At 36.4% G+C, this 24,821-nt stretch overlaps 1 protein-coding gene across 10 annotated transcripts; it reads left to right on the top strand.

The window, feature by feature from the left end:
- The first annotated feature begins 2,964 nt into the window (after positions 1 to 2,964).
- On the top strand, positions 2,965 to 24,812 carry LOC133778142 (DNA mismatch repair protein MSH4). Of its 10 annotated transcripts, XM_062217975.1 has the most exons (25): positions 2,965 to 3,210; positions 3,485 to 3,607; positions 4,535 to 4,738; positions 4,864 to 4,899; positions 4,998 to 5,110; positions 6,256 to 6,301; positions 17,107 to 17,153; positions 17,299 to 17,406; positions 17,617 to 17,692; positions 18,364 to 18,457; positions 18,540 to 18,685; positions 18,788 to 18,873; positions 20,610 to 20,749; positions 20,854 to 20,993; positions 21,088 to 21,138; positions 21,845 to 21,908; positions 22,097 to 22,240; positions 22,331 to 22,398; positions 22,572 to 22,630; positions 22,904 to 23,060; positions 23,181 to 23,233; positions 23,306 to 23,404; positions 23,792 to 23,906; positions 23,990 to 24,112; positions 24,475 to 24,812. In XM_062217975.1, exons 2-25 carry the CDS (start codon positions 3,602 to 3,604, stop codon positions 24,637 to 24,639), a joined length of 2,340 nt encoding a protein of 779 aa, XP_062073959.1. In that variant the 5' UTR covers positions 2,965 to 3,210; positions 3,485 to 3,601; the 3' UTR covers positions 24,640 to 24,812. The 10 variants fall into 10 exon arrangements, 7 of the variants coding, with proteins under 7 accessions (XP_062073959.1, XP_062073958.1, XP_062073957.1 ...); XR_009869029.1 differs by lacking the exon at positions 3,485 to 3,607 and having other exon boundaries at positions 23,830 to 23,906; positions 24,475 to 24,532; XM_062217974.1 differs by lacking the exon at positions 3,485 to 3,607 and having other exon boundaries at positions 18,364 to 18,436.
- Positions 24,813 to 24,821: the final 9 nt, after the last annotated feature.

Genomic DNA, 24,821 nt, shown 5'->3' with positions numbered 1-24,821 from the left:
ATTTATGTCAAGTAACCAGTAACGTTTGCTGCAGCAAAATTCCCAAAGTTAACAAGAATTCAAAATAAGTTCATAGAACTTTTCCAATCCCTATGGTATTAATTCTTTCACCTAATTAAACATATTCCTATGCCAATCAAGTTTAAGGATTCAATTCATAATTATTACACAAGACAAATAATACATTCCTATGCTATTCACGAAACATAATCTAACAAGATTATCTACTTGTGTCATTCACGTTCACCCATTATATTCAAACTTCCCAGTATAAATATAACTAATCATCTTGCCATTGATGGCCAAACAACAACAAGAATTCATCATTAAGCACACTTGAATGAACAATGGGTATTTTTGCTAAAAATAAAGTGCTAAAAATTTAAAACTAAGACATAGAGTTCATCAATAATTAAAGCCTCAAAAGATTTAGTTCATGGCTAACTTAAGAAACACAAATACAAAATCAAAACAGCCCATGGGTATTTAAATAAAAAAATCTAAAGAAATTACAAACTTAAATGAGATTAAAGAGGAGAAAACAAACCAGAGATGATGAATCAATAATCTTGTCTTCCTCATCTTCAAGCTTGTAATTTCTTTTTCTTCATTTCTCTTCTTACTCTATCTACAATGGCAGCTCTAGGATCCTCTCTAAAATGGTGGTTGCCTTTCTTTTGATGATGCTAGAATACCCCAATCTTTCCCTAATTAGAAGGCCCACCACATTTGTTTCTATTTTTCGGCCACTCCTTTTGTCTTTTTTTTCCTCTTCTAGAAAATGCTTTAAAATGCAGCTTATTGCCTCTGATTTTTGCCACATCATCACTCCTTGTCAACTCAATTAATAACATGCCAAGTGTCTCTTCTTTATATGCTGAAAATCCCCACTTGAATCCTAAAATGCTCCAGCAAAATCTAAAATTTCAGCACACACAAAACAACTTAGAAACCAATTTACTTTTCATCTTTTTCCTTGGACAATTCATGCATAAATTCATTATTTTCCTACTTTCAGCTCTTAAAAACTAAAAAGATTCAATAACGCACAACAACACAAAAAAAGAAAAGAAATTAAATAAAAATAACAACAAAAAGAAAACATCACTCTTCCTAATTATATATTTATAAGCTTAAAAGTATAAAAAATAACTATTTATTTCACACATCTTAAACAAATAGAAGACAAGGAAGAGTACGACAAGCCACAATCAATACTTGACGAATTGGAAGAAGTTTGCATCGAAGAAAGTGCTGGTAAGCAGATTATGTTTGCAGGTACCCCAGGCGGTTCAACAGTTATTGGAGATCCTAATTTGATCGGAGAAGATCAAAGAACGAGCGAGCTTGGAGAAAGTACTTCCAGAAAAAAGATCAAAATTGTTGCATCAACATTATCATTTGTTAGTTCAGCTTACCATTTTATTCTAATTTTGCAAATTAAGACTTGTTGACATCGTTTTTCGTCAACTTAAATTTGAAGAGCACTAAACACAGAATAAAAAAATAAATCAAAACAATCGGGATTTTACGTGGTTCAACAATTAAAATATGTCTAGTCCACGAGTCAATATTATTGAGTGGTGGAATTCTCTTAAAGCTTTTACAAAACAATTTAGCACAGTCTTCTCAATACCAAATTGTGCGTATCTACAAATGAAATTCTTCAGTCTATTTATAGACTGATTAACAAAATATCTTTTATTTTATTTCGAGAAGTTATAATTCAAATTTGAAATACATATAATTAAATATATTAATCACGTAATATTCCTTGATAATCAAGATTTATTATCAGATTACAACAAATCCCCATGGAATAGGGACTCTCTAACAGCAACTGCATTCAAATTGGATATCGACCTCGAACATACAATTTACATACTTTTGAGATCGACCAACATCACGAACTCGTCATTCTGGTTAACCTCATCCTTAGCCAGTGATTTCATCGAGCTTAACCATCGGAGATCAACCTCTTCGAGCTTGCAATGAATGTTCGAATTGCACTCAGACTTCGGAGAAGTTCCATCATTTTGAGCTTGATGCCTAAGCTCGAACCTTCCTAACTGGTGCTCGATCGCCAATTGGAACAAATCAAGAAACATGTGTTGAACCCTTACTCAACATTTTTGAACTTACACTCGAAATCTAACTGGTGCTCAATCGCCAATTGGAACAAATCAAGAAACATGTGTTGAACCCTTACTCAACATTTTTGAACTTACACCCTATATTTCAAGGCTCATTTTTAATGATTTCGAAATTTGGGTGTAGGAAGACTTTTTTATTATTCACGAGAATGTAGCTATTTGTTACCTTTCCGACTAAATTTGAGGGTTTAGAGTACCCTTTTCTTCCGATTTTGGAACTGATTTTGCAAATTCATACTAGTAATGTTAGTATTAGAGTTACCAAATTTACAGCTTGTAAAAGACAAGGTAGCTGTAAATTCCCAAAATAATATATATATATATATTAAAATGGTACCAAAGTAACTAAGGGGGTGTTTGGCACCTTAACTAAAAAACTGTTTTTTGTTTTTAAAAGCTAAAAATTGTTTTCTGAAAACAAGTGGGGGTGTTTGACATTGTTTTCAGAAAACAATTTTTAAAAACAAAGTTACAAAAAACAGAAAATTTTGAGAACAACAAAAAGTTGTTTTCTGTTGTTCTCAAAAAAAATTTCATAACTTTACTTCTTATTTTTCATCATTTTTTCTTTTAAATTATTTTATCTCATTATTTATTACAAACTTTTAAAATATTTTTCTCTTTGTAAATATATTTGTTAATTTTTTTATTTAAGATTTAAAAAAAAATAAAACTAAAAAATTGTTTTTAGAAAACATTAACCAAACACCTCTTATTTTTTAAAAACTACAAAAATAGTTTTCTGTTCTCATTTCTGAGAACAAAATTTTGAAAACAAAAAACAGAAAACAATGCCAAACAGGCCCTAAGCTTGCGGGAATTTCAGGGTGTTCCCGCCATTTTGTTCCACGATGCTAGCATTGGTAGAAATCCCGAGCGCATGTTAAGGAGAGTACGCACTTCGCTCAACGTAGCACCTTGAAGGGTAACTTATATATAAGCTGCGTTCGAGGCATCCGGGCAGTTTAAAAGTTGTTTGAAGCTTGTAGCCATGGAAGACGACGCAGGAGAGAAATCAAGCTTCGTGATCGGTCTAATCGAGAACAGAGCCAAAGAGGTGCCGTATAATCACAATTTTGCTTTTAGTTTCTAGGACTTTGTATCTGTTTGGTTAGATCAGTGTTTTGATTATCATATTCAGTGATTTTGAGAAGAAAAATTATTTGATTCTGATTCGCCAAATGGATCGTTAATGAGGATATCATCAGAAACTTGAATTTAGGCATATTTTGCTCTCAAGTTGTTCAAGAAAGAAAAAAGTAATAAAGCTTAGGACATTGAGCTTTGATTTACATGATTCTGAGAAGTTTTTAGCATTTGGTGGTTTGAAGATTACGTTGCAAGTTGCGGCACTTTATGATAATTCTTCTATTATCGAAGAAAGTAAAATTGGTTGTGAAATGGAAACTCGGATGATGATTATTTGCGCCTGAAAAATTGGCTCATTTATGTGCGTAAGTAATTTATCCACTTTATGATATTATAAAAGAATCAATTTATATACAGTGCGAAGCAGCATCTTTTAAAATTTCTGTAGATTTAGGTTTGTGATGTCACCTTTCTGATACTAAATAGACTACTATGTGGTTGTTATTGATATATGGTGGAATATAAATAATTATAAGCATCCTAAGTCATTGCTACTTAGTTTATTGTATTAATAGAGGCTGCAGTTAGTATTTAATCATGTTTTACATAGTTTACCCCACAACTTTAGGTACCTCCTCCTGTAAGATGAAAATCAGGCAAAGCATGAACGATCCATAAATGTTTGGATTGATTGAGTACTGTCTGAAATGACATCGTAGCATACAGTAAAAAGAATATGAGAGAAAAACTCAACAGGAATAGCTGGTGTCTCTAAAGACGTATGAAGTTCTTCATCAATTAGAAGAGTCTGATTGTTGTTGAGGGTTGCAGCTGCTAGAAATGAAGCTTAAATTAGTGATTAGAAAGGAAAAAAAAAAAGTGAATATGATTCGTATTAGACTGGAGTTACACATGTTCTTATTAATAGTTCAATATTCTTACACATATTCCATTTAGGACACTCTAATAATTGGAGCTGTTGTGAAATCATGTTATATAAAGAGTTGAGTTGAACTAGATAGAAGTTGTTCAAATATATTTTTATTTACTTCAGAACTTTCTTTGTTGCTCTTTTTTGTTTTTTTCCCTCCTTCCCCATCTTTCGTTTGGATTTTTTAAAAAGAAAAAAAAAACAAAAAAGAAAAAGAATTGGTATATCATTTGGAGGGAGGTAAGTCAATATGTTACAAATGTAAGCTAATAATAATTATCTAGGGTACTTCCAGCTAAAGCCTGATTGCTGTTGAGTAGTGGAATTATTGTGTACAAACTAATAATGTTAATCCTGACAGGTTGGAGTAGCTGCTTTTGACTTAAGGTCAGCTTCGTTGCATCTTTCTCAATATATTGAGACTAGCAGTTCATATCAGAATACAAAAACGCTGGTGCACTTTTATGATCCAATGGTGATCATTGTTCCCCCAAACAAGCTGGCACCGGAGGGCATGGTTGGAGTTTCTGAATTGGTGGATAGATTTTATGCTTCAGTCAGGAAGGTGATGTTTCCTTCATCATTAGAATTCCAAGCTCTCTCTCTCTCTACAATTAGCTCTGCTTTGTCCGTGGTTTCTTGCAAATGCTACTTCTTTGAAAAAATAAACTATAGGGGTCACTTTTGCAGGTTGTAATGGGCCGCAGTTGCTTTGATGACACTAAGGTTATGCTGGATGCTACTATCTCTTAATGGTTATAAATTTGGATGCTAACATTTGTATCATTGTGTCCTGAGAACTAAGTTGTCTGTATGTATTTCAGGGTGCTGTGCTGATTAAAAATCTAGCTGCTAAGGAGCCTTCGGCACTTGGTTTAGATACTTATTACAAGCAATATTATCTGTGTTTGGCTGCTGGTGCTGCTACTATCAAGTGGTATTTTCCTGATGTTTAGCGTTTCAGAATATAATGCCATAAAATTTAGGTGTTTGTAGTTCACTCCCTTCAAAGTTTCTTGCCCCAGTTATATAATGGAAATTCAGTATAATTGACATATTAATGTTAAACTGAGAAGGTAAAATTGGCAACAATATGGCAACAAATTCAAACAGAGCATTTTCTTGAAGAAAGTGCTGATGAAGTTAAGAAAGTGAGCAAAATTGTTAGGTAGGCATAGTTTGAGCAAAATTGTGGTCCTGAGCGAACCATATTGAAATGGTGTAACATAATTAAAAGTTGAGTCAATGATATGATTCTATTTATTGATCTTAGCATAGTACATATGGCTGGTTATATACGTAAGGTAGTAACAACTAACTGAAACTTACCCGTGACAGAAACATAACAACTAACCCTAATCAATATAACTAACTCTCAGTTCTAACAGCCCCCTCAAATTTGGAATTAAAACATTGTCAGTTCTAAGTTTGTGTCTAAAATATTTGATTCGACAGCTAGATATGGCCTTTGTCAATCCATCTGCAATTTGATCTTGAGACGGCAAATGTTTCACTTAAGTTTTCTGCACCACCTTTCTCACACGAAAGAAAATCTAACTCTATATATTTGTTTCTGGCATGTAGACCTGGGTTAGTTGTGAGCATCACAGTACTCTAGTTGTCACTCCTTATTGTTGTACACTGAACATTTGAGCCTTAAGCTCTGAAAATAAGGATTGTAACCATGTCACATCAGCCACCACATTAGCCAAGCTGTGATATTCATCCTCAGTGCTAGACCTAGAAATAGTGTTTTGTTTACTGGATGGCCAAGGAACTAGATTTGAGCCAAAGTAAATACAATAACCTGAAGTAGATTTTCTGTCATCAGGATTTAAAGCCCAGTCTGCATCACAAAAGGTTCTTAAGTCCAAACTTGTAGGTTTCTAAAGATGAACATGCCAATATACTTAAAGTTTTTATTTCTTAAGGTTTTTTGTATTGTTCACTTCGAGTGTATGCATCTGTTACTTATCAAAATGCTTTTGGCATATTTGCCTTTTTTCTCTGTTGTTAATATTAACTTCTAAACTAATCGTTACTTTTTAAAAAATAGTGATTAATTGACTGCATAATCCACAGGATAGAAGTTGAGAAAGGACTCATCGTCACAAATCACTCTTTATTGGTATGTGTCTAATGATGCATCTTCCATTTCAAATTAACTTTTTGTAATTTTTTTTTGGAATAGAAACGAAACTCTGTATTAATCAATGAGAAAAAATAAAAAGTAAAAGGAACATTTTAATCTCATAGATGATAACATGAACCTGAAAGCAGCAAAAAGACAAACAAAGTGCAGGGGAAAAAACAGCAAAGTTGCAACAAACTAGACCATTCTCTACTTAAATCTTAGATAGAGAATAATCCCTCAAATCCTTTGGATTTGTAAACCCAAGTTGCTACCCAGAATTTTATCTTTTCCCAAATTTTCTTCTGTTTCTTCTGTCATAAAAAATTCTGCTATTTCTTTCCAACCACACAACCCAAAAAATGGCCAGTATTGTTGCTGTCCACAATGATGAGGCACAACTATCCCCTTTCTACTTACATGCCAACAACTGGGTACAAAGTTGTGGCATACACTAGCATGTACTAAGTTCCTTGAATAGCTTAGCTCACAATTTTAAGACTAGGGAACATTCCATTTTAGGTAATTGATTCCTCATCTGCTCTGTAGCAGATGCACCAATTTGGAGACAAGGTTTGGTAGGGCCTTTTTTTTCACGTACATTTAATCTTCCCATGGCAAGAAGCACCCAAAAACTTTAACCTTTGATAGAGCACAACTTTTCCATATAGCTTTTGCCCAATCCTTCTCAAGGTCTGAACTATTTGAATTTAAACTTTCGAATGCTGACTCACATGAAATAATCTCAGTGCTGTCTGGAATCCAAGCCCTTCTCTCCTCCAACACAGCACATGATGAAGAATTCTCTAACCTTTGCAGGCTCCATCAGATTAGGGACTTTCCTATCGTTTAATTTTCGTCTGAAATGAAGATTCCAGCTGGCCACAGTAATGATAAACCTCCTATACGGTACACCTATGCTAGGAGGAAACACAATTAATGGTCAATGGCTGGTTGAATTCTTTATGGAAGTTTAGTGATTTGGTTTGATTTTTATTTAATGGCTATTTCTATTTTAATAGTTTCTGTTTTGGGTTTGTTTCCTGTTTGGGATCAAGCGTGTTTGGGTAAGTCAGGGGAATAAAAAGGGATGAGAATGAGGAGTTAGGTATGTCTGATTTTGTGTAATTGAGCGCTAGCTCTTGGAGAGAAACCAGGTCTCTCGAATATCCTGGATTGTTCTTTGTTATTTCAATAAAATTCTCTCTCATTTTCCTCATTCTTGTTTTATATTTTCTGTGATGTGGCGCCGTCTGAGATTCGAATTCATGGTTCTTACTAAGATGGAAACTCGTATGGAAACAGTGGAGGCTGCTGTCACAGAAAAATTGAAAGTATTACCTGGGTTGGAACAAGGAATGGCCACGGTGGTTAGTCGCTTGGATCAGTTGATGCATCGTCGGGAAGACCATCGACCAAAGAATATTGTGGACGGACGTGAGCAGTCTTCGATTTCTGGGACAGCAATTGGGGTTGCCGAGGCGGCAAGAGTGCTACCTAGGGGTAAGTTAGTTGAGATTGGGGGCAGTAGTTGGGATTCCGGCGGACAGCGACATCCACCGGCCACCCCGAGATGGGATATTCGACCACGGCAAATTGAGCTTTCGTCCTTTGACGGTGATAATCCAGATGGATGGATTCTCAAGGCAGAGAGGTATTTTTCTATTCACCGTATGACTGATACCGAGAGCTTAGAGACAACCGTCATCAGCCTGGAAGGAGAGGCGCTGATCTGGTTTCAATGGGAGAATTGACGTCGGCCCTTCACGTCTTGGAACGAATTGAAGAACCAAATGATACGACGGTTTCGACTTCTTCCTGTTGGTTCGATGTATCGAGAATTTCTCGCTCTTAAACAAACTGGTTCTGTTCGTGACTATCGTAAACAATTTGAACTACTGGCATCATCACTTGAGGGCATTTCAGAACAGGTTTTGGAATCCACTTTTATTAATGGGCTACAATCTGACATAGGGTATGAAGTTGCTGTTTTCGGGCCCAATGGGCTTGAGCAAGCTATGGAATTAGCTCAAAAAGTTGAAACAAAGTTGCTGGCCCAACGTCCCAAGTATTCACGCAACCTAGGTCAGCTGTCTGGTACCTCTTTATCGCCATCACCCAAGCCACTTTCTTCTCGTACGATCGCTGCTCAAGAGAATTCTGGCTTTCGTCGACTATCTGAGGTCGAATTACAACTCAAACGTGCCAAGGGCTTATGCTACAAATGTGATGAGAAGTTTTCTCCTGGTCATCGTTGCAAGAAAAGGGAGCTGCAAGTAATTTTGTTGCAAGATGGTGACCATGATGAGCTTGAAGAGACCAGTGATGAACCTGTTCTGGGAGATGAAGATTCAGAGCCAATTGGCCTTGAGAATCGAGTGGTGGAGGTCTCTATTAATTCTGTGGTGGGACTTACGGCTCCAAAAACTTTCAAATTGGTTGGGCAGGTGGGTTCTCAGCCAATAGTAGTCCTCATAGACAGTGGAGCAACCCATAATTTCATCTCAACTGTCCTCATTCGAACCTTGCAGCTTCCTGTTACGGAGACAACACCTTACGGGGTTGTATTGGGCACTGGCCAAGCTACTAAAACCCAGGGAATTTGCAAAGGAGTGGCTGTGACTTTACAAGGAGTTGAAATAATTGAGGATTTTCTTCTTTTAGCATTGGGTAGTACTTATATGATTTTGGGTATTCAATGGTTAGAGACTCTGGGAGTCACCCATATCAATTGGAAGTCTCATTCTATGAAGTTTACAATTGGGAACTCATCAGTGACTTTGCAAGGTGACCCAACGCTGCACAAGACACTAGTTTCCCTCAAAACCATGATGCGCACGTTCCAACATGACGATGAGGGGCTGATTATTGAACTTGGAGCGGCTTCGATTTATGAGACTAAGGAGGACGACTTACCTGCTGGAATTGCTATGGTTTTGCATGAAGCTCAGGATGTTTTTGAGATGCCACTGGAATTGCCACCATTGAGAGGTCGGGAACACTCTATCACCCTGCGAGAGGGCACATCACCGATCAACGTACGTCCTTATCGGTACCCACAAGCACAGAAGGATGCAATTGAACAATTAGTAAAGGACATGTTGATTGCTGGCATTGTCCAACCCAGTACAAGTCCTTTCTCGAGCCCTGTGTTGTTGGTCCGTAAAAAGGATGGGAGTTGGCGATTTTGTGTCGACTACCGCGCTTTGAATCGTGAAACGGTCCCTGATAAATTTCCTATCACTGTCATTGATGAGTTGTTGGATGAACTTCATGGCGCTACAATCTTTTCGAAACTTGACTTGAAATCCGGCTATCATCAAATCCGTGTTCAGCCTTCGGATGTGCATAAGATAGCTTTTCGTACTCATGATGGACATTATGAATTTCTTGTGATGCCATTTGGTCTCACCAATGTGATAGACCTCCTTTTAATTACGTGTAAAAGTTTTTTATTTGAAGTATGAGCCAGTTTTTTATTTGCCGGAAGGATTACCACCGCAACGTTCTCATGAGCACAAGATTACTTTAAAGGAGGGGGCTGGTCCAATTTCAGTTCGTCCTTATCGCTATGCACAGGTCCAGAAAGATGAAATTGAGCGATTAGTTAAGGAAATGCTGCAAGCCAGAATTATACAGCCTAGCACGAGCCCTTTTTCCAGCCCAGTTTTGTTGGTAAAGAAAAAAGATGGCAGCTGGAGGTTTTGTGTGGATTATAGAGCATTAAATCGGGAAACCGTTGCTGATAAGTTCCCCATTCCAGTCATTGACGAGCTTCTTGATGAGTTGTATGGCGCAAAAGTGTTTTCTAAGTTGGATCTCATGTCGGGTTATCATCAAATTCGCATGGCAGCTAAGGATGTTGAAAAGACAGCGTTTCGCACGCATGAGGGACATTACGAATTTTTAGCCATGCCTTTTGGTTTGACTAACGCTCCAGCTACATTCCAAGCCTTAATGAATGAGGTTTTTCGTGAATTTCTTAGAAAATTTGTGCTTGTTTTTTTTGACGATATTTTGATCTACAGTGCCTCCATGGAACTTCATCTGCAACACCTGGATATTGTCTTAAACTGCCTCAGCCAACACCAGCTGTTTGCAAACAAAAAGAAATGCTTATTTGCCCAGTCACAGTTGGAGTATTTAGGCCACATTGTTTCAACAGAGGGGGTGTCCGCCGACCCCCTTAAATTGGTTGCCATGCGCCAATGGCCCACGCCAAGAACACTTAAGGAGCTGAGGGGATTTTTGGGCTTAACTGGATACTACCGAAAGTTCGTTCGAGGATATGGCCAGCTCGCTAAACCGTTGACAGAACAGTTAAAAAAAGATGCATTTGGCTGGAACGAAGAGGCACAGGTAGCGTTTGATGGTTTGAAACAGTCTCTGTGTGATATTCCAGTTTTGGCTTTGCCAGATTTTTCAGAACCGTTTGTGGTTGAAACAGATGCTTCCGGCACAGGTATTGGGGCTGTCTTGATGCAAAACCAGCGGCCTATTGCGTATTTCAGCAAAGCTTTGTCCCCTCGAGCTCGCGGTAAGTCAATTTATGAAAGAGAACTCATGGCCATCGTCCTCGCTATCCAAAAATGGCGTCCATATTTACTTGGGAGACATTTCATTGTTCAAACTGATCAAAGGAGTTTACGGTACTTATTGGAGCAGCGTATGGTCGCCACTGAACACCAGAAATGGCTCACAAAACTGCTGGGGTATGATTTTCAGATTCAGTATCGGCCCGGTTTAGAAAACAAGGCTGCCGATGCGTTATCGAGGGTGCTGCCAGAGGTAACTTGCCAAGCAATTTCAGTCCCAAATCTGATTTCTGTTGCTGATTTACAATCTCATGTTGCCACGGACCCACTGTTAGCTAAGATAATCCAGCACCTACAAGCAGGGAAGTCATGTACGGGGTACTCTTATCAACAAGGCTGTTTAAAGTTCAAAGGCAGGTTGGTTTTACCATCCTCTTCACCGTTCATTCAGTTTTTGCTGCAGGAATACCATGACAGTAATGTAGGGGGTCACGCTGGCGTGTTTCGGACCTTTCAACGGATAGCTGCCGACTTCTATTGGCAAGGAATGCGAGCTGATATACAGAAATATGTTGCTGAATGTTCAGTGTGCCAGCAGAATAAGTATTTGGCGCAATCCCCAACAGGTTTACTTCAGCCTCTTCCTATCCCGGAGCAAGTATGGGATGATATTTCTATGGATTTTATTGAGGGACTGCCTCAATCTAATGGCTTTGACTCGATATTGGTTGTGGTGGATCGCCTTTCTAAATATGCCCATTTTATCCCACTTCGGCACCCATACTCAGCCACCACCGTTGCATCAGTTTTTGTTAAGGAAGTTGCCAAATTACATGGTATTCCTCAATCTATTGTGACAGATCGTGACAAAAAATTTTTGAGCCTCTTTTGGAAGGAACTGTTTAGATTGCAAGGGACTGTTCTTAAGCGGAGTTCGGCGTACCACCCACAGACGGATGGACAGACGGAGGTCGTCAATAGATGCTTGGAGACATATCTTCGTTGTTTCGTGAGTACGAAGACTACACAGTGGGTTAAGTGGCTGCCATGGGCTGAGTTTTGGTACAACACTTCGTATCATTCCTCAGCGGGTATGACACCTTTCAAAGCTCTCTATCACAGAGATCCTCCACCTTTAATACGGCTGGAAGGTAACCAAACAATTGTTTCAGCAGTTGAACAGAATTTACAGGCTCGGGATGAGGTTTTGGATTTATTAAAACTGAATCTCCAGCGTGCTCAGCAGAAGATGAAGCATCAAGCGGATAAAAAATGGAAAGATATTCAGTTTCAAGTGGGCGATAAAGTCTATGTGAAGCTCAAGCCTTATCGGCAGCGCACTTTGGCTAAAAGAAAAAACCAGAAATTGGGTCCGCTGTTTTTTGGCCCTTTTCCAGTGCTGTCACGCATTGGGGGTGCGGCTTATAGACTTCAGCTACCATCGGATGCACAGATCCACCCAGTTTTTCATGTTTTTCTACTTCGGCCAGCGTTGGGTCCTCTCCAATCTTCAACTAAGCTCCCTATGAATCTGTCCTCTGAGATGGAATGGCTGCTGGAACCCGAGAAGGTGTTGGACATTCGACCAGGAACTCACAGAACACAGCCACAGGTTTTGATCCAGTGGGTACACCTTCCTGAATGCGAATCCACTTGGGAGGACTTTGCCACAATTCAGCAACAATTTCCAAGTTTCCACCTTGAGGACAAGGTGCGTCTTTGGGCGGGGGGTAATGATAGACCTCCTATTAATTACGTGTACGCTAGGAGAGCGGGGATAAAAGAGAGGACAGGTCAGCCAGTTAGTTATGAGAATTCTCGTTGAGTGTAGGAGGGTACACGGGGTAAAATAGGCCAGAGTATATAGCTGAGTAATTTTGATGTATTGAGCAAGGAGAAATTGGTGTAATTTTCTGTTTTGTTTGGAGAGAACCAAGCTCTCGAATTCTTGGTAATTTGAATGATAATTCTGGCCAAATTCTTGCTATCTTTCCTACTGTTTTATTTGCAATCTATTCTGTATTGCTATCACAATGCTCCGGCGACTTTTCAATCTTTGATGAACGAGGTATTTCGCCCTCATCTTCGTCACTTTGTTTTAGTTTTTTTTTATGACATTCTCGTGTATAGTCGCAGTCTCGACGATCATGTTCGCCATTTGTCCACAGTACTACAACTACTCTCTCAACACAAACTCTATGCCAATCGTAAGAAGTGTTCATTCGCTCGTGAACAGTTGGATTACTTGGGCCATATTATTTCAAGGGAAGGGGTCGCGGTGGATCAGTCCAAGGTGCAAGCCATGTTAGAATGGCCTGAACCTAGAAACATCAAGGCTTTGCGGGGATTTTTGGGTCTCACGGGCTATTACCGCAAGTTCGTCAAAGCATATAGTGAGATAGCATGGCCATTGACGGAACAACTTAAAAAAGATTGGTTTGGATGGAATGAGGCAGCGACGGGAGCATTTGAGACTCTTAAACGTGCAATGACTCAAGTTCCAGTACTTGCACTTCCAGATTTCAATCAACCCTTTGTGGTGGAAACCAATGCTTCGAGGTATGGGTTGGGGCTGTTTTGATGCAAGGGCAGCGTCCAATAGCTTTTTATAGCCAAGTTTTGGGTCAACAAGCGCGTCTCAAGCCTATTTATGAGAAAGAGTTGATGGCAATTGTCTTTGCTGTCCAGAAATGGCGTCCTTATTTGTTGGGACGGCACTTTGAGGTGCGTACGGATCAGCAAAGTTTGAAATTTTTGCTAGAACAACGTATAGTCGCTCCGGAGTACCAGCGTTGGATGGCCAAGCTCATGGGCTATAGCTTTGATATTCAATATAAACCAGGGGCTGGTAATAGGGTGGCAGATGCACTTTCGAGGGTCAATCTACCAGCTGAATGTAAGAACCTGCTGCTTTCTCAAGGCATAGATTGGGAGGCTTTGCAACAAGAGCTGCAACAGGACATGTTTTTCGCTAAACTTACTTCTGATTTGCAGCAAGGACGACAAAGAGCTGCTGGATTTTCTTTGGACCATGGCAGATTGTTGTATAAAGGGCGGTTGATGTTGTCGAAGGATTGTTCCCTCGTTTCTACCATTTTACGAGTGTACCACAATTCTCCTGTTGGCGGCCACTCGGGAGAGGACAAGACTTTCAAGAGAATTTCTGCTGATTCTTATTGGGTAGGGATGCGGAAATCAGTGGCGAAATGGGTACGTGAGTGTGAAATTTGTCAAAAGAATAAGACTATGAATCTGTCCCTTGCTGGGTTATTACAACCCATTGCTTTGCCTTCGCTGGTTTGGGATGCTTTGACTATGGATTTCATAGAGGGGCTGCCCCGATCTCATGGAATGGATACGATTTGGTAGTGGTGGATAGGTTCAGCAAGTACGCTCATTTTCTATCGCTAAAACATCCTTTCACTGCTCGTACAGTGGCTGAACTGTTCTTGAAGGAAGTAGTGCGTCTTCATGGGATCCCTTCGTCTATCATCTCAGACAGAGACAAGGTCTTTATGAGTCATTTTTGGCAAGAGCTATTCAAGTTACAAGGTACGGAATTTCGCCATAGCACGGCCTATCATCCCCAAACAGATGGACAATTAGGAGTGGTGAACCGTTGCTTAGAAACGTACTTACGATGTTATGCTTCTGACAGCCCCGTTCTTGGTGGCGCTGGCTGCCGTGGGCAGAGTACTAGTACAATACTTCCTTTCATACAACATCCCAACACACTCCTTTTAAAATTTTATATGGTTGTGACCCTCCTGCCCTTATCCGCTATAAGCAAGGAACCACTCAAGTATCTTCCGTGGATGAGTTGTTGGAAGAACGAGATGCTCAGTTAGACGATCTTACTATGCATTTGCTTCGGGCTCAACACAAAATGAAGGACTCTGCAGACAAGAAACGCAGTGATGAGCAGCTTGTGGTTGGGGAGAAGGTATTTGTTAAGCTCAAGCCTTACCGACAGAAATCTCTTGCTGCTAGGCGCAATGAGAAACTTTCTCCTCGTTTTTATGGACCATTTGAAGTGTTGGCTCGTGTAGGGGAGGTGGCCTACAAGTTGCAACTGCCTGCTACTTCCTCGGTTCACCCCGTCTTCCACATTTCTCAACTTTGTCGGGCTCACGGGGTCACTCACTCTTCGCCAGTGCTACCTCCGCAACTCAATCCTGATCTGGAATTACTGGTGGAACCATCTGAAGTGTTGGGAGTTCGCAACAATGACAAACTGGAAGTGTTAATCAAATGGAAGGGCCTGCCATTATTTGAGGCCACCTGGGAGAACTACGACACCTTATTGCAACAATTTCCTCAGTTTCACCTTGAGGACAAGGTAAAAGTTTTGGCGGCGAGTAATGATAAACCTCCTATACGGTACACCTATGCTAGGAGGAAACACAATTAATGGTCAATGGCTGGTTGAATTCTTTATGGAAGTTTAGTGATTTGGTTTGATTTTTATTTAATGGCTATTTCTATTTTAATAGTTTCTGTTTTGGGTTTGTTTCCTGTTTGGGATCAAGCGTGTTTGGGTAAGTCAGGGGAATAAAAAGGGATGAGAATGAGGAGTTAGGCATGTCTGATTTTGTGTAATTGAGCGCTAGCTCTTGGAGAGAAACCAGGTCTCTCAAATATCCTGGATTGTTCTTTGTTATTTCAATAAAATTCTCTCTCATTTTCCTCATTCTTGTTTTATATTTTCTGTGATATACTATCAGAGTGTATCAAGTAATTGATCCCACTCCACCCTCAACAGATAACTCTTTAATACTTTTATTTTTAGAAGAGGATAGTATTGCTAAATCTGGAAATACCTCTATCAGCAACACCATGCCTGCTCATCATAACCTTGTGCCATGGAGACTTGCACTCCTTAGGAACTCTCCATTTCATCAGAAAAGCTTTATTTTTTACTTCTAGTCTACCAAATCCCAATCCACCTTGATATTGATATATGCAAAGAGAGAGAAATGAATGAGAATAAAATATAGATGAATTAGAATTATCATATTATGTTGCTTACTATATTGATGAAAGAGGGAATCAAAATAATTTTATCTTGTTTACATAACGTGGAAACATAACCGGAATGCTTAAATGGACTTCATTGTCCCTTTTGATTAAATATATATATATATATATATATATATAGTAATGTTTGGGTGAGATAGATTTTTGAAGGACCAAAGTGTCTTTTGATTTTGTAAAAATAATAAAAAAGAAATACAAGCCATTGAGGGTAATGAGGGGTGAGAAACATTCTCATTCTTTTCCCTCTTACCCTACCAACTTCTCCCATTCTTCATTTTAGTAAACATGAAAGAGAATCATTACCAACAAACAATTCTCATTTCTTCTAACAAAGTCTTTTTTTCAAAGAATATTTCTTTCTTTTTTTCATTATAATATATATATTTTTAATTTTATTCTTTACCACATGTTGTGAAATTTCAGTATGCAAGTATATGTATTCGTTACAAATAATAGAGTGATTAAGTCAAGATCGTTCTCATGAGAATTATCAATTAAATACCAATAATTAATTTTTCTAATTCTATTTGGCTAATCCACGGACTATTCCAAATATCACATTCATGTTAAATATGCCAATTTCTTCTCAGCTAAGCACGTTTCTCCTCATTCCACTCCCTCCCGTCATTAAATGCTTAAAACCAAACAAACATAAAAACAAGCGTAACACCGCACAAAACAACCTAATTAACTAAAATAGAACCTAAAAAGACGAAACAAAACAAGTCTAAAACTCGTTTATCACCACCCTTAAAGACTTTGCAATGCATGTGTGGATACCGGTCTTGTGAATTTTATTAAGGATTAGGAGTTACGCAAATCTATTTTAAGTATAACTAGTGTTAATTTTGTTTTTTGGGAATTTATCATTCATTTTGCTTTTTAAGCCCTTATTATTTATAATATTTTCTTATAATAATAAAATATGTATATATATGCAAAAGCTAATGAATTTTATGTCTCACGATAAAGCTCACATTTTCCACTTTTTCATTGAATAAAATCTTATCACTTTGATGGATAATGGTCTTGTTGATTTTATTACGAATTTGAGAGTTTTTAAACTAGTCTACTTTTTAGTATAACCAGTTGATGTCGTTTTTTGGAAAGTCTTATTTAATATAAAGCTCCATCATTTCCACCGTGTAATCCTTTCATCTTTCTTTCCTCTTTATTTATTTTAGTTGAAAATTCTAACATTTATTTTCATCTGCAACTGTGACTTTCTAGGTCACTTTTAATGGATCTTTTGATCATATGAATATTGATGCCACTAGGTGCTCTTTCTTTCACTCGTTGAAATTTATTTTAAAGAGTTATATCGGTTTCATGAAGTTAGAAAATGTTAAAAATTATTTCCTATCTGACATTAAATTTTAAAATTGTCTTTTTTAGTTACATTAAACTTTAATTTGATGGCAGCGTCCAAAATTTGGAGATCATTGAGCCATTCCATTCTACATTGTGGGGCACAAGCAATAAGAAAAGAAGTCTGTTCCACATGCTTAAGACTACAAAAACTATTGGAGGGTACTTATATATGATGTTTGATACATGTCTTAACACTGTTTTCCTACATATTGTTTCCTAGCTCTTGGTATTGCATCAGAATTTGAGCAAGGGATATGTGATCAAATTGGGGTTTCTGCCTTTACAGAAATTGGCATTTCGTATTCTGTATAGAAGTTAGTGTTCATTATGTAGATTATGCTTAACAGTGGTATTGAATTTCTTCTTCAGGACTAGACTACTTCGTGCCAACCTTTTGCAGCCTTTAAAAGATATTGAAACTATCAATGCACGTCTAGATTGCCTGGTTAGTGTTGAATATGGCATTTAAAATTCTCTTATTGTGCTACTAAAGGTCACAGATGATCTAAATAAAAACGAATGTTAGTTCATCCCTTATTAACTTATTACTTTCTAGAAAAGTAGTGTATTAAGATGGTGAAGATGATAGAGTAGATTGTCTTTAGTTCAATTTCGGTAACTACAAAAGACTTATAACCAGTCATCAAGTAGTCTGAACTATCTATTAGAATATAAAAAGTAATATCTGTCCATCTACTACTAACATAAACTTTTAAGAAAAATAGTATTTTTAAGAGAAAAACAAGTTTCCAAGTTCAATCTCTGTAACTGCGCAAGTCTTATTACTACTCCATGTTTAGGCTGTAAAGAGGGTTTTAAGAGCTGGCAATTGTGCACTTAATGGTCATAATGTTGCACCTCAAGTTTTGTCTATCACGGTCTGTAACAATTTTGTCGGTCTTCTTAGAAGCTGAAGTATGGTGGAGAAGATGAAACACATTTACTAACAATGGTCCAAGAATGGAAATTTAGGAAACAAGATGCACATCCTCACTTTTGTCCACTCTATTTTCTTTTAGACCGCAGATGATGGCTTCTGCATGACACAATAAAAGGGATGAAACCTACAAAAGCTTGTTTTTAATTCATAACTGTAATTTTTAATATATGACGTAGGATGAACTGACAAGCAACGAACAGCTTTTCTTTGGACTCTCCCAGGTTCTACGTAAATTTCCAAAAGAGACTGGTAAGACACAGAAACGTGAAGGTGAAGATATGTATGTAATCTTCTTGAAAGTTAGCCTTCTTTTCACATATCTATAGGTAACTATTCTAAGTTCATCTTTCAGATAAGGTGCTTTGTCACTTTTGCTTCAAGCCAAAGAAAGTTACAAACAAAGTCTCCGGTGTTGATTTTTCAAGAAAGAGTCAAATTTTAATATCAAGTGTTATTCTTCTGAAAACTGCTCTGGATGCCTTGCCTTTGCTCTCGAAGGTGTGTATTAATATTCCTACACCCATACACACCCAGACCAAAAAAAGAAAAACCCAAGACTGTAAGATGTTCGGAATTATTAGTTTCTTCTTAACTTCTTAGGTACTTAAGGATGCCAAGAGTTTTCTTCTTGCAAATATCTACAAGTCTGTCTGTGAAAATGAGAAATACGCTCTTATCAGAAAGAGGTACATTTACTGAGCTGCTATTGTCGAATCGTTTAATTTTGTTTTCATACAATGTTCTAGTAATTGGGACTTCATATGTGTTTCTTTCATATTTGACTTCTAGGGTAAAAATCATAGACCTGAATATTCTTGGTGTAGTGTGAGGACAGTGACACAAGTTGTTCATCCATAGGTAGAAGGATTCAGTATGCTTAGCTAATTTTTGCTTTTACTGAGAAATTTTTCTCCAAGAGCACTCACACTCACCTATTTTACTACATAAACTTACTATTATATAAATATAATATCTCTATATATATATTTAGAATAAATAGCATTTTTACATATGAACTTTTAACACTACCAGATTGTGTTTCCTAAAATATACAGTCTGTTAAATTTTTTACCTGAACTATTGAAACTATCAAATCGTGCCCTTTGTTATGATTTGCATAAAATAATTAACATTTTTACTCAGAAACTTTGACAACTACAAAGTTGTGCCTCCTTTAATTATAAAAATTTTAAATCTATTTTTCTAATTAATTCTTAAAAAATTAAAAAAAATTCAATAAAAGAGTAAAATTATTTAAAACTCATTTTAAATACATTTAAGTTTATAAATATTTAAAAAAAAAAAACTAAATTGTTACAAATAAAAAAAACATATTCCCTTCTTTTTTTATTCTTTTTTAATATATTTTTAAATTACTTTCTATTCTTTTATTTTTTTCCTGATGTTTTTAATTAATAAAGTTTTATATATTTATTTTAAAATTAGTACATTTTAAATTTGTAATATTTTAAATATATTTAATTTTTAAAATGATTTTAGGGGGAAAAATGAAAGAATAGAAAGTACTTAGAAAAATTAATAAAAAAGAAAAAAGAAGAAGAAGGGAATATTTTTTGTTTAATTGTAACAATTTGGTTTTTCTTTTAAAAAATATTTTAAAACTTAAATGTACTTAAAAGGAATTTTAAATAATTTTAGTCTTTTATTGATTTTTTCAATAATTTTTTTAAATTATTTTAAGAACTAATAGAAAAATAGATTTTAAATATTTATGATTAAAGGAAGCACAATTTGATAGTTGTCAAAGTTCGGAAGTAAAAATATTAATTATTTTATGTAAATCATAACATGGGTCACGATTTAATAGTATCAATAGTTCAGGAAAAATTTTAACTGGCCTTATATTTTAGGGGCGCAATTTGGTAGTGTCAAAAGTTCAAGGAGGAAAAATGCTATTTATTCATATATTTATAAAGATACACACTAAACACTTTTTTTTGCCACATTTTACTCCTTCTGAAGCTATGTTAAAATCAATCATCATAATATTTTTTTTTCTCTTACAAGAAAAGGATATCTATTCAGCAAGCATTAAGTTTGTGTAGACAAAATCTCATTCGTGATGTGAAAAAGGAGGTCACTTCAGACCCGGCAAGCTGTTCATACATTTTTCTTTGATTTTCAATACCATTTCTTGATTTAATATTTGATGCTTCAGCTGGTATCAAATATTATCCAACCACCTGTGTGCGTGGACCAAATTTGCATTATGATTTTGATGAGCACAAAGAACCCATGGCGCTCAACATTTTTTTCTAGCCCAATTGTCCTTAATTACAGTTGTGCTCTGTAGAAGAAATTTACTAACTTTCAGTTCTGTATCTAAATAATTTCTGCATTTGATGTCCCCTTTGACCATTGTGAACATCACTGAATGACCAGAGAAGCTTTTCTGTTTCAGGATTGGAGAGGTGATTGATGAAGATGTGTTGCACGCACGGGTTCCTTTTGTAGCTCGCACGCAGCAGTGTTTTGCAGTCAAGGCTGGAATTGATGGATTTTTGGATATTGCCAGGAGATCATTTTGTGATACTAGCGAAGGTTCTTCCAATGCATATTTAATTTTGACTATTATTTTCTTTTTCTTTTATCTGCTTTTTGTTTTCTTTTACCCAAACTAAAGCTAGTTGATAAAAAACTGACAGCTATTCATAACCTTGCTAACAAGTACCGTCAAGATTTCAAATTGCCCAATTTAAAACTCCCATTTAACAGTAGGCATGGGTTCTACTTTAGCATTCCGCAGAAAGATATTCAGGGAAAACTTCCCAGCCAGTTCATTCAGGTTACAATAAATTTTCTCGCATATTATATCAATTAATATCTCATGAGTTATTTATTCCTAATTCTTGATCGGCTTTCTAAACATTATATCTCAGGTCATGAAACATGGGAATAATATACGTTGCTCAACTCTAGAGCTTGCTTCTGTAAGTATTTGATTATTAGGAGCTATCCTGGCAACAGTCATTTACAAATCTATTATGTCTCAAAGTATCGATCAAATCAAATGCGTGCTTTTGTTAATGAGCCTTAACTAAAATAAAACCTTTTAACAAAAATAGAGTAGTGACATTAATAGCTGTCACACAGCCCACAACAAAATTTTAGTCAAACCAAATCTTGCGATTTATGATCATTTTCAGGGTTGCTACCTAACTAATTCAAATGAACAGCATTGGTGAATTTGATATGTAGCTTAATTTTGTGAAGTTCTCTCTTCATTTGTCTGTAACCTTGGATTACCATTCTCTATGACATTCCATCTCTGCAAATTCAAGAATCAATCTTATGAAACACACTCCAATTAGTCAGATATGATTTCTGCCATAGAGTACCATGTTATTGAGTGCTTTCACACTCTGGTTCTCATAACATTTTTATATCCATTAATTTCCAGTGTTTCTTGATGAGTTGAGTTCAACAGTAGATCTCTTGTTCTTTTTCTCTATAAACAAAAATAAGAATAATTGTTTGGTGTTTAGTTGTGACTTTTAGAAAATATATGGTATTCTTGGTGTGCTACAAGGTCCATCGTTCTTTTATGTATTTTTAAGAGCATGATATATATTAATCAACAAAATACTAAACTTGTATATTCATATTTCAGTCATCTTTTGCTCATGAAACTTGCAGCTTAATGTTAGAAACAAGTCAGCGGCTTCAGAATGCTATACAAGAACAGAACTTTGCCTTGAAGGTGTGGCTTTAAGGAATTTAATAAGCACGAAGGGCTTAGGCAATTGATGACATAAATTTTTTGGACAAATTAGTGTATGAATTTAGTTTTTCTTACGCCCTGGGCATTTGATTCTACTTTCTGGTATGTTTTAACTATTCTAATGCCTCTATAAGTTTATAAGTTCAATGGTAATATAACATATACAGCACTAGTAGATGCCATAAGAGAGGATATTTCTGTGCTCACACTGCTTGCGGAGGTCCTATGCCTATTAGATATGATAGTCAATTCCTTTGCTCATGCAATTTCTACCAAGCCTGTTGATCGTTATACTAGACCAGAATTCACAGGCAAGTTACTTGCTGTTATATAGCAATGATTCTTGGTCATTTTTGGAGTGGAACTGGAATAGTTTCTGACTCAACCATGCTTGCCGATAGATGATGGCCCAATGGCAATTGATGCTGGAAGACACCCAATTCTAGAGAGCATACACAATGACTTTGTTGTAAGTAATTTTATTCTTTTCAGTGATTTGACATGTTTTCTTAGTTTTACCGAAGTAGATGGCATTGCTATCATGTGCTTTCTGTCTTTTCTTCTATTTTTCAAATGAGGGAAATAATTATATTCTATTCAAGGAAAAAAAAATATAAAGATGATTAAGTTCGTATTTTGCAGCCCAACAACATTTTCTTATCAGAGGCATCAAACATGGTGATTGTCATGGGCCCTAACATGTAAGACATGCTTATTTCAAGCTATTTCAGATTCTATTCTTTCTGCTACAGACTACTAATTAGTTTTTCTCAATCAGCATATGTTGAATATACAATTAACACGTATTCACACCCACACACACACACAAAAAAAAAATAGTGAATGAAATATTTACACTTTTTTTTTTCTTGTCCTATGACATGGATAGAAAAGTACACATAAGGAAGGTAAAAGTACACATAGTGAATAAAATATCATTCTACTTGAGGTTAAGTTATTATTGTTTGCTACAGGAGTGGAAAAAGCACATATCTTCAGCAGCTCTGTCTTATAGTTATTCTTGCTCAGATTGGTTGTTACATTCCAGCCCGCTTCTCAACTCTTAGAGTTGTTGATCGTATATTTACTAGGATGGGTAATGTAGATAATCTGGAATCAAACTCTAGTACGGTAAAATTTCCTCCCTCCATTTTTAAAAATAGTTTCTCTATTTCCTTTTGTTCATTTTGCCTTAATAGTAAATAACAAGAATATCTAGGAATTTGTCATCATGTTATCTGGGTTTTACAGTTCATGACAGAGATGAAAGAGACAGCTTTTGTCATGCAAAATGTTTCCCAAAGGTATTGATCTTAAGAACAATATTTTGACAATCCAAATATGCAACATTTGTACTAATGTTATTGTGGGTACAGGAGTCTAATTGTCATGGATGAACTGGGAAGGGCTACGTCTTCAATTGATGGATTTGCAATTGCATGGAGCTGCTGCGAGTATCTTTTGTCACTGAAAGCGTAATGCCATAAACTCAATTCTATTGTCCAATAATCTGTGAGTTTTTAAGTTTTCAGATGTTGAATAGTTTTTTTATGGATAAAGGTTGTTACTTCTTAATCTCCAGAGTATTAATTTACTGTATTTATATTTCAAAATAGAATATTATTTTCTCGAAATGATTATGAATCAAAACCAATTTTCTAATTAAATGTGGTTTGAAGTAAGAGCATTACAGGAAATGATCCTATAGAGGTTCGATGATTCTTAATTTAATAGGGGCAAGCAACAAGGGACAAAAACAAGTTGATTCTGGGGACCATCTTAGTCTTTTTATATAAAAGAAACGAAACCATGTCTTTGAATTCTGCATTATAATTTATCATCATCTTCTCGATATAATTTAGGTATACAATATTTGCTACTCATATGGAGAATTTGTCAGAACTGGCGACCATTTACCCGAATGTGAAAATTCTTCACTTTAATGTTGACATCAGAAATAATCGTTTAGATTTTAAGGTAAGTGTACAACTTTTTTTTTCCCTTGTAATCTTTGATTTTTTTGGCCATCTTCCGTACTGAAAGTCTTTCCACTTACGTAGTTTGATCTCAAAGATGGACCAAGACATATACCGCACTATGGACTTCTACTAGCAGAAGTGGCAGGCTTACCAAGCTCCGTGGTTGAGACGGCCAGGAACATCACATCCAGAATAACTGAAAAGGTGAATCTTTTATTTTTGATCTGTTTATGTAGTAGAATGCTCACTACAATTTTCAAAATCATTGCATTGCAAGTACTTCGATTCTAAAACATACTGGTACCAAAATTAAGAGACCCTGGAACATGGGAGATAAGATTAGCTTTAATCGATATGAATCAATATCTATGAAAAGTGCCATAAACCATGACTTGCACTGATTGTCCTTTTGCGATGAAAAGCTCAATTACACGATATTACTTTTTAATAGCAAAACATGGTAAAGCTTCTTTTACTACGAGACTGATTTTATCAATGAAGGCGCCTTATACGATAACGGAATGTAATTTAAGATTGATTGGTGTGACCTATTTTTCGATGTCTAGGAAAAGAAGCGGATGGAGGTAAACTGCCAGCAATATCATCCAATCCAAATGGCTTACCATGTTGCTCAACGGCTTATATGTCTAAAATTTTCGAGCCAAGACGAGGATTCAATCAGACAAGAATTGTGTAATCTTAAAGAGAGCTATATCAATGGAAAGCTTTAGAGCTCAGTAAAATTGCTGTTGCAACTCGAAGACTATCAAACTGCTGTATTTCAGGCTTAGCAAAAGGGTCAGCAATGCACAATTAAGTCGAATATTGTGTTTGACAAAGTAGATCTGGAAAACTATGTCAATACCTCTTTAATTTTGCAAAAACTTGGAAAAATTGCTTCAAATAGGGCCAG

The sequence above is a fragment of the Humulus lupulus genome, chromosome 5, assembly GCF_963169125.1.
Source record: "Humulus lupulus chromosome 5, drHumLupu1.1, whole genome shotgun sequence".
Taxonomy (NCBI): domain Eukaryota; kingdom Viridiplantae; phylum Streptophyta; class Magnoliopsida; order Rosales; family Cannabaceae; genus Humulus; species Humulus lupulus.
The sequence above is the reverse complement of the archived record's forward strand: the minus strand, read 5'-3'. Positions and strand labels throughout refer to the sequence as shown.